General features: G+C 38.9%; 1 protein-coding gene across 5 annotated transcripts in view; it reads left to right on the forward strand.

Moving 5' to 3' along the window:
* Window positions 1-10,370: 10,370 nt before the first annotated feature.
* The window catches only part of myo3a (myosin IIIA), a 95,998-nt gene continuing 90,827 nt past the window's right edge, over window positions 10,371-15,541 (forward strand). For 2 of the 5 annotated variants that reach the window (XM_036125373.1, XM_036125375.1), the window contains exons 1-2: window positions 10,371-10,511; window positions 13,089-13,272. In XM_036125373.1, coding sequence (XP_035981266.1) covers window positions 10,510-10,511; window positions 13,089-13,272 — 186 coding nt within the window. In that variant the 5' untranslated portion in view covers window positions 10,371-10,509. Of the gene's footprint in view, window positions 10,518-13,088; window positions 13,273-15,541 lie in introns of all 5 variants that reach the window. The other 3 variants (XM_036125376.1, XM_036125377.1, XM_036125374.1) reach the window with 2 other exon arrangements.

Here is a 15,541-nt window from a genome sequence, read left to right on the forward strand (position 1 = left end):
ATAAAGGAGCGCTAAAATGGAGCACAATGCATGTATATGGTTGTGGCAATGATAGCCTAATGATCTTTCTATCAACTGTGCATTCCCAATTCTCATTTCATTAGCCCATGATGTCCTATAGAAGACAGCTGGGGAAGTCACGGTCCGGCGCTTCGCCACAATAGCCAGTCATTGACGCAGGCCACAGGCCCGTCAGCTATTCATGCCACGTAACTGCGGACACAATAGCATCATCAGTGGCCTTATTCAATCAGTCTTCACAGGCGGCGTCTGACTTGGCTGCGGCAGAGCAGACCCATCCAGCCGTCCGCGGATCTGCATCACTGAAGCATCAACAATCAGAGCGCGCCTCCTTAAATCTCCTTCAAGTGTTCTCTGATTTCTCCTGATTGGGTCTGACGCGCTGCCGTTGCTCCACTGGCTGCTCTCGAGTGCGCCGGCGTGTTTGGTCAAGCAAACAGAAAAGGACAATGTTTTTGCTGCTTGAATGTACTGCATGTGCTGTTGTAGCAGCGAAATGAGATGAAGGGATGAGTTTAAAGACCCCTCTGTGTGAGCTAAAAATGCAGGGCTGCACGACATGACAATGAGACCTTGGTGGAGGCCATTAAAATGAGAATTAACCTTGTGGAAATGTGGCATAACACAGCCGGCTGTGTTCAGTTGTAGGAGGTTAACATTGATTTGGGCATGCTGCATATAAAGAGTGTGATTCAACACAGATCAATGCCCTTATCAGTCAATCAATCGGCCTGAATGAACTCCAGTGTGTCCTTCAGATCGCAATGACACCTCAAAATACAAAGAAATGTTTAATCATTCCATGTGTGGTCCAAATCAAAAACTATAACGTTTTAAAAATGAAAAAAATCTGATTCTAGTTTGCTTTCATGGAGCAAAGATACTTACGTAATTTGTGCCAGAGTGTCCCTATGATGGCAGTGTCGGGTTCAGTGAGTGGGCCCGAGGAGACAAAGCTGAACTACTTGCTCGTCAGTCCAGAACCACTTCAGTTTCAACGACATAATTGTCCTCAAGCCTTTTATTATTGTTCTGAATCCCAACATGTTTCACATTTTGTCTGTCAGAAGAGCTGGGGCTGAAAACATGTCTCAGAGCGGCACCTTTAATCTCAGGTAAGACAACGTTTCTGTTAAACTGCAGAATTTTCCTTTCTAAAAACACGACAGCTCAGTAATTTAGTTTTCCATGAGCGTTTGACTCGTTATTCGGGTTTCTATGTTGTTCTGTGGTGCATATAGTAATCAAGGCAGCCAGATTACATAATTATGTGCAAAAAACGTTTAACTCAAGTCAAATGTGCTGTCAGATTTGAACTTGCAACTGTTAAACGGATACTAGGTACGGCTTAAGCTTTGCAGGAGGATTACTGCCTCATCATCCTTATCGTGTACATGTCACAGGATGAGACATCGTGCAGCAGCATAAGACAGAGGGAACACTTTTTTTTCCTCCCTGAATGTTTTTTCCCAGCAGTATGTAGGTTACCTGTCAGGAAATTAAGCTCATTATCTGTTTATGTAATATGTCATACGCCATGCTGAGTTCTCTGATATTCCACGTGTTTTTCAGCAGAGTTCTGATACAACTTGGATAAACTTGTAAATGTAATATTTGAGCTTTCAAGATGACCAGAATGGTTTCCATTGAATTAAATGCAGCATTTCATTGAATATCTGCAACATGAGGTTTGAAAATGAGGCCAATATTTTACCACATTTGGCACCTTTATGCAAATATTTTTTCTTTTTTTTTGTCAGCAGTTTAACAAGTTCAGTTACAGAAAAAATATCAGTGAATACATGTTAAATTTGTAATCAGGTATGGCAATATGTTATAGCCCAGCCAAAAATGATTAATCAATCAATTCTTCTTTTAGAAAATAGAAAAAAGGAGGTCCAAAGCACTCTTCTTCAAAAATATAAAAAGCCTTTATTTAACTGGCAATTAAGAATTAATTAAGAATTAACTTAATTCTTCTTTTAGCTTGTGGTCCTTACTTTTTCAACCTTGTTTTCGTGCCATGAGTAAAAAACATTTTTCCTCCCTTGGTCCCGCCCTTTGGTCCCGCCCGGGCAAAAATTAGATCGTTTTGGCGTTTAGGCTGTGTGTCCACACAGATCCGGCAGATTTTAGGGACTGTAAAATATCATTTCTGAAAACGGATCCCAGAGTGGATACATTTTAAAAGGGACAGTTTCTTGTTTGTTTGTGTACATGCGAGCCACATCTTTTCTAAGACGATGACGTTGCCTCTCCGTAACCCTCATGCATCTCACCTACACAAATAACAAAGATGGCGCCGTCCACTATAGCATTCATACTAAGGCAAACATTGGCTTTGCTGTGGCTTCTGTGTCCTTTTCCAACCCACGTGATTGCATTGAAAGTGCATAAATGTGTGTCTAGTCACATGAGTTTTTTGCATTTCCTGTATTTTTTGCATGTCTCTGTGGGAATGTCATAGTCTCACCAATGGCCCTATTGCAGCGTTTTTAGTGGTTCTGCATCCTCTCATGCTGGTGCATATTCTTTTCTTAATGTAGATTTACCGTGTTCGTCTTTGTGTGGACGGGGCCTCAATCTGACCAGATGTATATGTACTATTAACTCCAGATTGAATATGGTTAGCAGTCAGAAATGCACCAAAATAGCTTCTGAGCTTGGATATCTGATTGGGAAAGTTGGAATTTGTCGAGCGATCCTGTTATTTGTTATTTGAGAAAATGTTATTTCTCAGTAAAATGGTAGGGCTATAATCTACTGAAATGTATTTTTAGAAATCTTGGATGAGGTTGAATTTTTTTAACCTCATAGTAATAAGAAAAGTCTAATTCATTCAGTTTTTGGTCCCATGTCTCACACGGACTATTCTGTCAAAATCAACTCTTGAATGTTGTTTTAGGTAGAATAATGCAGCCCAGCTATTTTAAACTCCTCTAAGTTATTGCAAAAGGTGACCCTGAATCTCCCCATCAGCATTTGTAAATTATAAATTAAAAAAAAAGGAAAACTTCTGCCCTAAATAAGGATTTTTCAAAGTTGAGCTGCAAAAAATAGCAGCAATAGCAACAATAATTTGTCGAGCGATCCTGGGCTCAGGAGTCTATATATGGCTTTAAAGAAATGAGCAAAAGTGGCTGATATAAACAGTTCATTTCCAACTGGGTTTGTTTCTTTTTAAACCAGTGGTACACATATTTGTGTAAAATATCTACTTGCGAAAATGTTTCTTTTGCGTTTTAACACATAAAATGGAGAGAAACGCATTATTTGTATTATGCCAACAGTAGTTAAACACTCTCCGACCATTATCAAATCCCACTTCATATGAAGCTCCAAGTGTCAAATATGGCCCTGTGTCACATCATCAGCACCTATGAAGCTCTGCCAAAAACATTTGACACCCATGTGATATAAATAGGTTAGATAATGAGGTGGGGGGCAGGGAGGCTCTGTACACCAGTCTGGACCTTTTGTCTGGTCTAATCATACGGCTAAAGTAGCCATCGGTGCATCTCTATCCTTGGTCTGAGTCCAGCGTTCATGAGCCATTTGGAAAGCAGCAGAGCAGGAAATGAGGTTGGAGCTCTGCAGTCGTCGGACCCTGGAGGATGAGCCCGAAGGAGTCACAATTTAGTCGGCATGCCAAATACGCCCGGACCCTCCCACAAAGACGGGGAGTGGGGTCAACAATGATGAGTGGGGGGGTGAATACGGCAGAAGTTATCACAAAGTGGCATTAATGGACAAAGACAGCTTTGTCCTCCAAATTTATTACTGTAGAAACTCAGTTGCCCTGAAGCAAAATTATTGATGAGGCACTGTCTGGTGATTTTCTTCTGTACGAATTAGAAGCAGCCCTTTGACACTAAGCTGTTTTCTGGTGTCCTCTCCCATCTCTGAAATCTTCTTATTGTCTTATTTTCCTGGCTCCCTTTCATTTCAGCTCCTGGAGTTAATAACCATCTGTGAAGACACAACGTTCTTCATGTACTCCAGATGTTTTGGTTTACCTTTGTCTATTTCATCTTCATTTTAATCTTTTTAGTCTTCATTTATGCATTTGTGTTTTCAGCATTTCCTTTTTGTGTACTTTAGGTCTCGCCTTATCCAGTTTGTTTTCCTGTGTTCCTTTTATGTTCTCTAAGCATTGTTGTATCAGTTCACTCCTTTAGGTTTTGTTTCTTGATCATTTATTTTGTTGTGTTCCTTGTGTATGGTAGCTTGTCTTCTATTGGGTCTCTGTTTGTAATGATTTTTTTTTGCCTTTCAGCACAGTTTCTTTAAATCCTGAGAATTTGTAATATCCTTTTGTCATGACAGGTTATCGGTATTAAAGTTACGCTTCTTGATTTAAACCATTCTTGTTAAAAAGGAGTCTTTTAGTTGACTTACCTTAATGTTCTTCTGCAGCCCTTCTCGGTTGGCAATGTGCACCCCAAGGATTTGTGTTCAGACCGTTGCCAATCACCCCATATTTTTTGCCTTTTTCGGGTCTATTGTTTCAAAATATATCTCTATTGCTATGCTGATGACGTCATAATGTTATTTCTCAGTAAAATAGTAGGGCTATAATCTACTGAAACGTATTTTTAGGAATCTTGGATGAGGTTGAATTTTTTTAACCTCATAGTAATAAGAAATGTCTAATTCATTCAGTTTTTGGTTCCATGTCTTCTCACACGGACTATTCTGTCAAAATCAACTCTTGAATGTTGTTTTAAGTAGAATAATGCAGCCCAGCTATTTTAAACTCCTCTAAGTTATTGCAAAAGGTGACCCTGAATCTCCCTATCAGCATTTGTAAATTATAAATAAAATAAAAAAAGGAAAACTTCTGCCCTAAATAAGGATTTTTCAAAGTTGAGCTGCAAAAAATAGCAGGCCCAGGAGGGATACATACATTTGTTTCTCTAGAAACACTCTCCTATTGTGGATATCCACGAGGAATAGGAGAGTGTCCAGGCTATTCCCAGAAAGAATTGGCTTCAGGGGATTTTGGATCTACACTGGGTCTCCTATCTGTTGAATGCGTCCAGAAAAACAAAAGACAACAACAGAAAAGATGATGGTTGTTGGCTGGACCAGTGAAATAAAGACTTCTGTTTTTGTTCCAGCCCATTTTCTTCCCGGGTAACTGGAGATGGAGCCTCGATCTGCAAGTCCATCTTCCAATTATAGATCCTTGAACTTTGCTTGGAGGCTGACTCTTACTCCAAATGGAGCATTACTGCCAAAACAGAATATTTTACATTGGCTTAAAGTCATTTTTACCAATTTGACTTTTTAAAAATATTTCATTCAACGTTGCAGGCCTGTAATGATTAGATAAAAAAAAAAATGCTGAATTGACTTAACACCAATTATCCAAAAGCATCTTAAAGTTTTTATCCTGGTTAGACATGACATGCTTCAGGGAGTTTAGGGGGAAATAATCATGGTGCCATCTGCTAGTCTGAATGATAAATCATCAGCTTCACTGCCACAGCAATTAGTTTCTGACAGTTTGAGCAGAATCAATAATTTCGCAGAGAGTAAACCAGAGCTGCGTGAATCCCTTTTCCTGCTCGCACAGGGAGAGCGACGATTGAGCAAAGTTTTCTTACATAAAATGTGTTATTAATGTAAACAAATAAGACGACTGAAGGGAAAAATAGATTGATTTCAGACCGAACAACAGTGGATGGGGCTGTTTCTCATAATTACGGTCCTGTTATGTCAGATTACAAAGGATACAAAGGTTCTAATTTCCAGTGTGGTGCAAAAGACTTGAGTCACCCATCATTGCAGAGTCAGAGTATCCTGTAAAGTTTTAAAGTGGTCTTGATCCGTTTTGGACTTCTTTTAGGGGTTCATTTGGACTTCTTTTCACTACCTTGCTCCAGACTTCGTTTTGAGAAATCCTGATATATTTAAGGCATGCTAATGGAGACTAAAGTCTATAAACAGAAAAGTACTTTTTCTATTCTCAATTTCTTTTCATACTTATGCAGAGCCAGAAAAGTACCAAAGTTAAACTCCAGACTGTCCCATACAGTCTGTCTGAGGGAGACGGTGTGTGTTAAAGGGCTTTTAAGCGGCAGGCCTCTGCGCCGGACTCTCGGGTCAGCTCCAGCTCGGCCTCTCAGCAGCTCCTTCCCCCTGCGCTGCCTGTGTAATGGGACACTGCTAAATGATGCTGAGAGCACCCCTGTGCAGTCATGGCCTGTTACACCTGACTCGCTCCTCGCTGCTGTTGTTAGCTTATCCTCCGCCGGGCTAATTTATGACCCTATGAGACTCACCGGGCTGCCGGCCACCGGACATACTAAGACCGATTACTTAAACTAATTGCTGGAGTCTAATAACTGTAGTGTGCTCACCTTAGTTTTTGATCTTTAATATATAACGAACGTGCAGGTTCACCTGGGGACAACTCTAATGCCTGGTGTTAAAATCATCCGATCATCAACCATGTTGAATCTCTTAAAGAACTGTGAGTATACTGATCGTTGTTTCTATATGTGCATCTTTTGGATAGCCTATATGCTTCCTTTATTCCTTGTCCTGCTATACTATACCTCCTTCATTTGGATTCCTTATTTGCAAGCTATGGGAGTGGCTCAGCAGAACGGCATGCTTTGTTTCCAACCATCCTGGTGCCTCTATTTGCTTTTTCTCTTCACCAAAAATCAAAGGTCAGTAAATGAATATATTATTTAGAGGATTTGTCATTTTTTAAATGAAATTACAAAATTTGACAGTGATACGAATCTTTCCTTGGTCAGACAGTCAAATATTATTTGTAATGCACCTGATAAGACTTTGAGCACTGTTTATGACGTAAGAAATGCTAATCTGGAAAGTTTTTGTAGTATGGATTATTCTAGTGGATGTTTACCTATGCATTTAAAATAATTGGGATATGATTTTATTTGACAAAAATCTGTAATAAGTTGAACATTTTGCATCTTTTGATTGCACTAAATGGAGTTGGAAATTATAATTTTGCTTGCAGGTATTTCCTATGCTAAGTAATCTGAAGGTTAGCCAAATTACTTATTCAACGTCACTCAAATGCTGATAACAGTATGAAAAACAAATTAAAAAAAATCAACCAAGCAAGTGCCAATTTAGATCTGATTAGCTGTAGCACTGCTCTGGAGGAGGACATGGATATAAAGCAAATCAGCTGGGATTGATTCTCCACATGTTAGCATTAAAGCTAGTGTTATCTCCACTGAACCCTTTTTGATTACTGAGATCTGGCAAACATTGGGTTTTATTATTATTATTGTAATTGTTATTATTATTAGCATACTTTTAGTTTAAATTTTGTAGAATGCAGTTTGGTCTAGATGCAAATCATTTAAAAAATAATCCAATTAAAGAGATCTCAATGAGATCGCAGATGAATGTATTGAGTCTTTGAGTTTGCCAAAATGTCTTATCCTGATCAAGCAGGTGGTGACAGTGGAGAGGAACCACCGTCTTTTAACTGGGAGACACGTCCAGTAGCAACATGGTCAGTATGAACTGACTGATGGCAGCAATATTGCTGTCTCCATCCAAAAAGAGATGCAGCTGGATACAGACTCACTGTGCCAGAGATATGTTCTGTGAGAAAGACAACAAGAGTACATGTTGGTAATAATGGTGTTTAGATTCAACACTGACTTCTTTCAGGAAAAATGCATGCGTAAACACAGAAACACTGGGCCAGGTGTACTTTCTGTTGGTAAACAAACTGCAAGAAGTAATGGCAGCAATTTCTTCTTTAAGTGGCTTTTTTCTTCAGAAATGAGACACATTCAGTTTCTGAAGCTCTAGGGTAGGAGTACCTTCTACTGAAAAGACAAAACAAAGATAATCAATTTCTCCCCCAAGGTCTTCCTCAGAGGAAAATAGACACTGGTAAACACAGAAGCAGAAGGACTACTGGTGGCAAGATCTACTTTAATGCATTCCTCCATAAACAGAGATGACTAAACACTCCAGGCTGGAAGTACTTTGATTTAGAAAGAAGTAGAAGGTAATAAAGAAGTGAAAGGTTCATGAATAGGTTCTTCTGGAAAGAAGCACGGCTACAAACAGAAACACTGGGCTAGTAGCCCTTTGTACAAGAACTACAATGATGACAAAGAGTAAATCACAGCAAACTTCCTATTAATGGCTTCTTCCTGGAAAGAGACACAGCTAAACACAGAAACACTGGGCCAGTAGCATTACATTAATGCACAGTCTACTGTGTACATAGTTATAGATTCTGTATATATATATCTATTTTGTCTGCACCATCAACACCAAATCAAATTCCCTGTGAGTGCAAACCTACTTGGCAATGAACTTGATTCTGATTCTGATTCTTTGTACAAGTAAGAATTACAACAATAACAAAGAGTAAATCACAGCAAACCTCCTATTAATGGCTTCCTCCTGGAAAGAGACACAGCTAAACACAGATGCAGCTGGTCAATTACTGGTAACAATTAGCTTTGTATGTATGTATGTATGTATGTATGTATGTATGTATGTATGTATGTATGTATGTATGTATGTATGTATGTATGTATATATATATATATATATATATATATATATACACACACACACATGTGTATATATATATGTGTGTGTGTGTGTGTATATATATGTGTGTCCATCATTTTTTTTTTCTTAACCCATCCGTGTTTTTGTTTATACATTGACATAGGTCCATCTACAGCTCCATCCAGGGAAAGAGACGTGCATAACTTCATATAGACATAGATAGAAGCAGTTGTTCAGAGCTAGTTTCTCTGGAAAAGAAAATCAAAGTGCACAGAGTTCATGGCAACAACTGCTCAATCAATGGTTACCCTGTGGTTAAAAAAAATAGCTAAACCTAAAAGCGAGAAGTACTTTCAGCAGAAAAGAAAAAAATTAATAAATAGGACATAGTTATGTATGCAAAATCTCCATCAGTGATATCCTCCAGTAAAGAGACACAGATGGAGACATGCATGTTGGGCTTTCAGTACTTTCTATAAGAAAATGAAGGAGTATACCAAGTTAATGGTAGCACTGTTTAAATGAAGTATTTCTCCTGGACAGAGACAGATAAACAGTCTTTAGGTATGCTTTCCATGAAAAAGGGAGACAAAGAAAGTACACAAAGGTAATGACATTCAATTAACTTTGCTTCACCCCCACCCCCACTCTCAACCCCATAAATAACAAAAAATAGACAGCTTGATAAGCCCCTGAGCCAGGTGTACTTTTTTGGGGGGGAAAGACAAAGAAAGAAACCAAAGTTGATTAATGACTTGGTCCAGTAAATTGCTTAAAACAATGGGTCAGGATTACAGAAAGAGAGCAACAGTAACGACAGCTATACATCCATCAGTGGCTCTGTCCTAAATCATAAAACAGACAGCAGTTCTTTCTACGGCACCCAACAAAAACAAAGGAGAACAAAGCAGCACCGCTTCTGTCAAGGTCTCCGTTCAGGAAAGATTTCCTACATACATATTTTATACACTTGAAAATCTGTACAATTTATTTAACAAAACATAAAAGCCCAATCATGTGTCTGTTTATACAATAGACACACGCTGAGCCTTACATGTGTAGCTCATTATATGTGCACTTGTACACAGGCTGTGGTTAATGCCATGTCTCAACACTGTTAATGAAAAGCGACATCCAGCCAGCGCTCCGGGCCACACAGGGTTGGGTAACCCTTCACAAACAGACACACGCACACACACACACACACACACACACACACACACACACACACACACACACACACACACGCGCACACACTGTCTTCTCTGAGGGATTATTTCCTTGCAGCCTGCTTGTGCTCTGCTTGGAGGTGTCCAGTGTGAGTCCTCAGGTTTCGTCTTCCTGTCTCATGTGTCAAAGCGTGTTGACACACGCAAGGGCAGCGATGCATTATGGAAGCCGTCTGCAGATTGCTTGGTACTGTACAATAGCCGTTACGAATACCAGCGCACGGATCCACACACAGGAGCCTAATTGCTCCAGCGTTGATAAAGAGTTGTATGCTTTCTTTGAACTGAACGGTGCATTTGGTGCACAGATGCACTAGTATTCGAGTCGCCATGATGGTAATTGGTAGCGATAAAATAAAGCCAGAGTAGGCCTGAGAGAGAACGCTGCACTGACATCTGAACATAAAGATGGCCTTCTGCGCCAATGCATGCCGTAGGCGTGTAAACAGCTTTCCTCCCCGTATGAATGGGCATCTATAAGGGGAAAGGCTCATGCTGCAACACGGGCTAATTCCTGTTAATCCCACTGCAGCTCCTACTACTTACTGAAGGTTTCCAATGGCAGCCCCCGAGCGAAGGGGAATTGCTGGTGAGATTAGCTCCCTTGTTTGCTCCTCCTCTGCGGTTTTCACTCTCGGCCGTGCTGGGCCTGCTTCCCATGCTAACCTTTCGCTCAGAAATGGATTGATTTCTTTTTCAAAATGTCCCGTGTCTTATTGGGGGAATAATGTAAGTGTGAGTCAACTTTTCAAATATTATCTTACATAGGAGTTTGACGGACGGTAACTTAAGTGTAAAACAAACGGATACCCTTGAGAGAAAGGGAAATATTTGATTTGAAAGTGTTGCAAAGGTCTAAACGGTTGATTTATCTGTTTTTGTTGGCCTTCTCTTCTGAATATTTGGATGTAAACATAGAGCTTTCCGGTTTCTGTTCTTGGGTTTGTCTTCTGATATTTTTAAAATAAATGTTACATTAATTGATTGTATCTTAAAAACTTAAAGGATGTCATTTTATGTTTTTAAAGAAATATATCTCCCGCTTACTGACGTGAGTTAAGCATATACATAAATAAGAAGAGTTGTATGATTTGCTTGTATAAGAAAACTGAGTGTTTTTGCTGAAGACCCAGTCCCCTGAAACAACCCCTTCTTATCCACAATAACCTACAAGAGTTTTAAACCATCAATCTTTTTAGATTTTACTTCTACTCATCCAGACTTTCCGGTTATCCTCTAAAGTGGTTTTGTTAAAGGGGCTATACCAGAATTAACTTTTGCCTGGTTAAGAAAAGTGCTTTTCACGCAATGTATCATGAAATAAAAAATGTAATTAGATAATAACAATTGACTAATTGACTGTACAATTGAGCCACTCCAGGCTTTCTTTTATTAAGAATAACCAGGGAACTGGGGACAAATTGGCAACACCTTTCTCTACCAATGAGGCGTACAGAGGCATTGACCATTCACATAAGAAAATATTTATCCCATATGTAGCCATTTTTGTCAAAGAAAGCAAAGAAATGTCCCTAGACGAAGAATTGTGCTCAGGTTTGAGGCGTGTGTTTAGTTTTGTGCAAGTTGGGGGTTTCTCATTAGAAAAACAACTTTGGGGGCGGGGCTTAAAGTTCAAACTGAAGGGTTCGAATTTGTGCAGAATCAGGTATACAGTGCCTTGCAAAATTATTCACACCCCTTAAACTTTTCCACATACTATCAAAAAACAAATACAAACATAAATATATTTTATTGTAATCCTATGTAAAAGACCAACACAAAGTGGTAAACAATTGTGAAGTAGAAAGTAAAATATTAGACTTAAACAACTTTATTTGTCATTCGGTATGCACAAAGTGCGTACAGAAAAAATTTTCGTATTTTGTAAATCGCAATAGAAGTTAAATTACAGTTTTAGGTGCAGCAGAGATTTAGAAGTAAACAGTAGATTTTAAATATACAGTATACAAACAATTGAAATGTAACAATAAAGAGACATTATTTATGTACAGATTGGATTGTGCAAGGGCATTTGTGCATGAATGCATTTATTTGTGCAATTTAAGACTAGGATTCCGATAGCATTTTTAATGCTATATGAGCTGCAATGATGCAAAAATGTGCAAAAAATGCAAATGTGTGAATATATGAGCTGCAATGATGTAAAAAAATTATATAAAAAATGGGCTGAATAGTTTTTCACACCAAAACAAAATTCAGTGATCTAGAATTTTCTTTCTACCTCACAGTAGAAAGATTCTGATAAAATACATTTATGTTTGTGGTTGTAATGTGACAATATGTGGAAACGTTCAAGGGGTGTGAATACTTTTGTAAGCCACTGCAGTTCCTTTCACAAGTTTTACAAGCTTTCTAAAGGTCATCGAAAGGTTTTCTACTTTTTCATGGAGATTATGCAGCAACTTATTGTTAATAACGAGGAGAGTGGACCATAGCATCCTCCAGCCCATCATTCACTTTATGCCAAGATCCATTTATGCTAATGGATCTTTCAGAAACTGTCAATCAAACTAAGTTGAAGAATCATTTTTTTTTGTCAAGTTATCTATGATGTGATACAATAATGGTTTATCTGGTATGTTTAGAGCCTTTTTATGTCTAAACTAAACACATTCATGTGGGTGAAATTGGTCAGGTAAGTCCTTGGATGACCTTCACTGATTTATGATTTGTTGTGGATGAAAGGGAGCATGGCTAGCTGATTGGAGGGGGGGTCCTGCAGGAAACAACAACTCAACTTCTTTCTGCCGCTGCTGAAGTTCCTCCAGTTGAAAGCAGGGTGGGTTATTTACGCTCTGCAATGTGGCTACCAGCTGATGACAAACTGGTGTGTCTGCGGGGAAAGCTATACCCTGATGGCTATTGACTGATGGAAGTAGTGCAGACATCGCCCTTTGTATGCAAACAGTTGCTTACCATGGAGAACAGTTCAGATGTCCAGTCATTGCTGCTGATCCAGGATTTATGCTGATTTTCAACCTGTTGTTTGGAAGCAAAAAGATATTACAGGTGATTCCATAGGTACAGGTGCTGCTTCCCTCCCAAGTGCTGTTTGTTGCCATCCGTCTGAAGGGAGACGGCTTCATCTATATCCTCTGAACCAGAGACTTACACCGTTAAAATGGAGCTTTTGAAAATAAGAAGAAACCCATATTGGTGGAAACGTATTTTTTTCAGTACTTTAGTTTATTTCTTGTCAAAATTCTCTGTCATCGGTTGCATTCTTCTGCTTTATTAGTACATCATTTGTGTTGCTGAGGTTTTGCTTTTGTTTTCTCTGTGTAGGAGATCTCTGCTGAAGATGTTTCCACAATCAGGGAAATCGATTGTCTTTGACAACTTTCCGGATCCCACCGACACCTGGGAAATCATCGAGACAATCGGGAAAGGGACCTACGGGAAAGTCTACAAGGTGCTCAACAAAAAGGATGGAAGCAAAGCGGCTGTGAAGATATTGGATCCCATTCATGTGAGTCGTGTTTGTACTGCTGGAAACACTACAAGCAATTGTTTTTTTGTGGCAAAGCCATCAATCTGGCAAACATGGTTTGCTTTTACCAACGGTATAAATTATTTAAGTAGATTTCATGTAAGTTCCGGAAGCATAACGTCTATAGATACTTATTTCATGTATTTAATTTTTTTTTAATCCAACAGCTAGGATTGAATTAGCCAAATAAATGTGTCCTGTCAGATCTTGTCAGCTTCGTGTAGAGAGTCTAGCTTTTCAATTGTATCAGAAAACATCCACATACACTTCATAGTCGTTATGCTCTGCACTCATCATGGAATAAGATCCCCAGGTGCAGAGAAGCACACACACCTCCAAATTGCACCCGAACTCAGCTATAATGGGTCCTAGGAGATTGAACGAGGTAAATGTTTAATGCTGAAATTTTAATTCAACAGTTACCTTTCTGGGATTCTGGGATTGCACTAAGTCAGGGGTGTCAAACTCATTTCTATATGGGGCCACTTTGGCATCACGAAGTCATGAAAAGGGCCGGTTGCATGTGTATAGACGATACTTTTCATTTCATAATTTCATTGCAGTTCACACAGTAGTATAGAAAATGCACAGTAACATAAAAGTAGCAACCTTAGGCCCAGTTTATACAGTTTATCTGCAAAAAAAGTTGATATTGGGGTGAGTTACACTTACAAGAGGCACAGTTTTAGCCACTTTATACACTTTAAAAGGATATATGCCTCTACTTTATGACATGATATGCTGTTTTTTTTGGCTCTTGAGGGCCAGATAACTTACCTTGACGGGCCTGATTTGGCCCGCGGGCCTTGAGTTTGACACCTGTGCACTAAGTGAAGAAAAACAAAAGAAAAAAGTGTGAGCATGGGAAAAAAAATGTTTATATTATTTAAACATTTTTAGATGTACTTTATTGATCCTAGAATTGGTAAATTATTGGGCAGCAGTAGCATAGCGTACAGAAAATTGACAAGCTCAACATGAGACTTATTAATATGAAGTAGAATGTGTAATCTAAAAATGTCCATGCATTTACATCCTATAGCTACCCACATTAGAGGTAATTTTCCAGCAGAAGTTTAAAATCAAAAGTAATGTGCAAAGGTTGCAATGTCCAAATGAATGTCAGCGGCGTGATTCAGACCTTTTAGAAATAATCAGTTTAATTCATGAAGACCAGCTTGAGGTATTCAGAGGTTCCTTCAAACTGGCTTATAGAAGGTGAAATGTGCCAATTATCGGATTTTAGTCCGTCTCTTTCCTTCTGAATGGACTCGCCAGGCTATCCTCACAGAACGGCGTGCTGAGTTACAATTTATGTGCAGGATGGCATACTCAGTGGTGTGCAGCACTCTGTCCATCCTCTTTATCTTTATGCAGATCCCCATTAGCTCCCACAAACACGTTTCTAGTCTTCCTGGGGTCCTCAAAAAGTATAAAATCACAATATATATATATATATATATATATATATATATATATATATATCTCGCCCAGTGAACGCTGGAGATAGGCACCAGCACCCCCACGACCCCATGAGGGATAAAGCGGTTCGGAAAATGGATGGATGGATGGATATATATATATATATATCTCACAGTAAAATACACATGATGCATTAAAAACATTTACACTAGAAGAAAAAAAAACACTTTCAATTTACAATAAACCTGCTAAGTGACCTTTTGATTTATAAAAATTTTTATTAAAAAGATAATTTATTCTTCGTGTGCCCGATGTATAATAAATGATTATTCAATGCATTGTCTCCTCCTCATAAAATGTGTATGTGTTGACCTGGGGACAAAGAACCAGGCTGGCTGTCATTAAACCTCTTAAATAACATTTTTACATAGAAAACGCAGGAGTTCCCAAGTGCGGATTTGTAGACACCTCTTGAGGGTCAAGACATAATTTGATGCTGACGTTCTGAAAAAAAAATTGCATTTCTTTATTTGTGAAACTGATAACAAAATATAACTTTACAAGATGCTCAACATTCCTCATTTCAACACAAAGGGAAGGCTGCCCTTCTTTGGAGGAGTTCTTATAAAAATACTACTTTATTCTTGTCATTTTATAACTTTATTCTCACAATTAACCAAAAACTAAGAAAAAAAAGAAGAAAAAAATCCCCCACACCAAAAGGGGGGGGGGGCATAGGCTGAAAAGTTTGGGAGCCCCTGCTTTGCTCTGCAGATCAACGGATGGAGGTCCAGATGATTTGTCCATAACTGATGGTGGAGGTGCA

This window comes from Fundulus heteroclitus, chromosome 21, assembly GCF_011125445.2.
Source record: "Fundulus heteroclitus isolate FHET01 chromosome 21, MU-UCD_Fhet_4.1, whole genome shotgun sequence".
NCBI lineage: Eukaryota > Metazoa > Chordata > Actinopteri > Cyprinodontiformes > Fundulidae > Fundulus > Fundulus heteroclitus.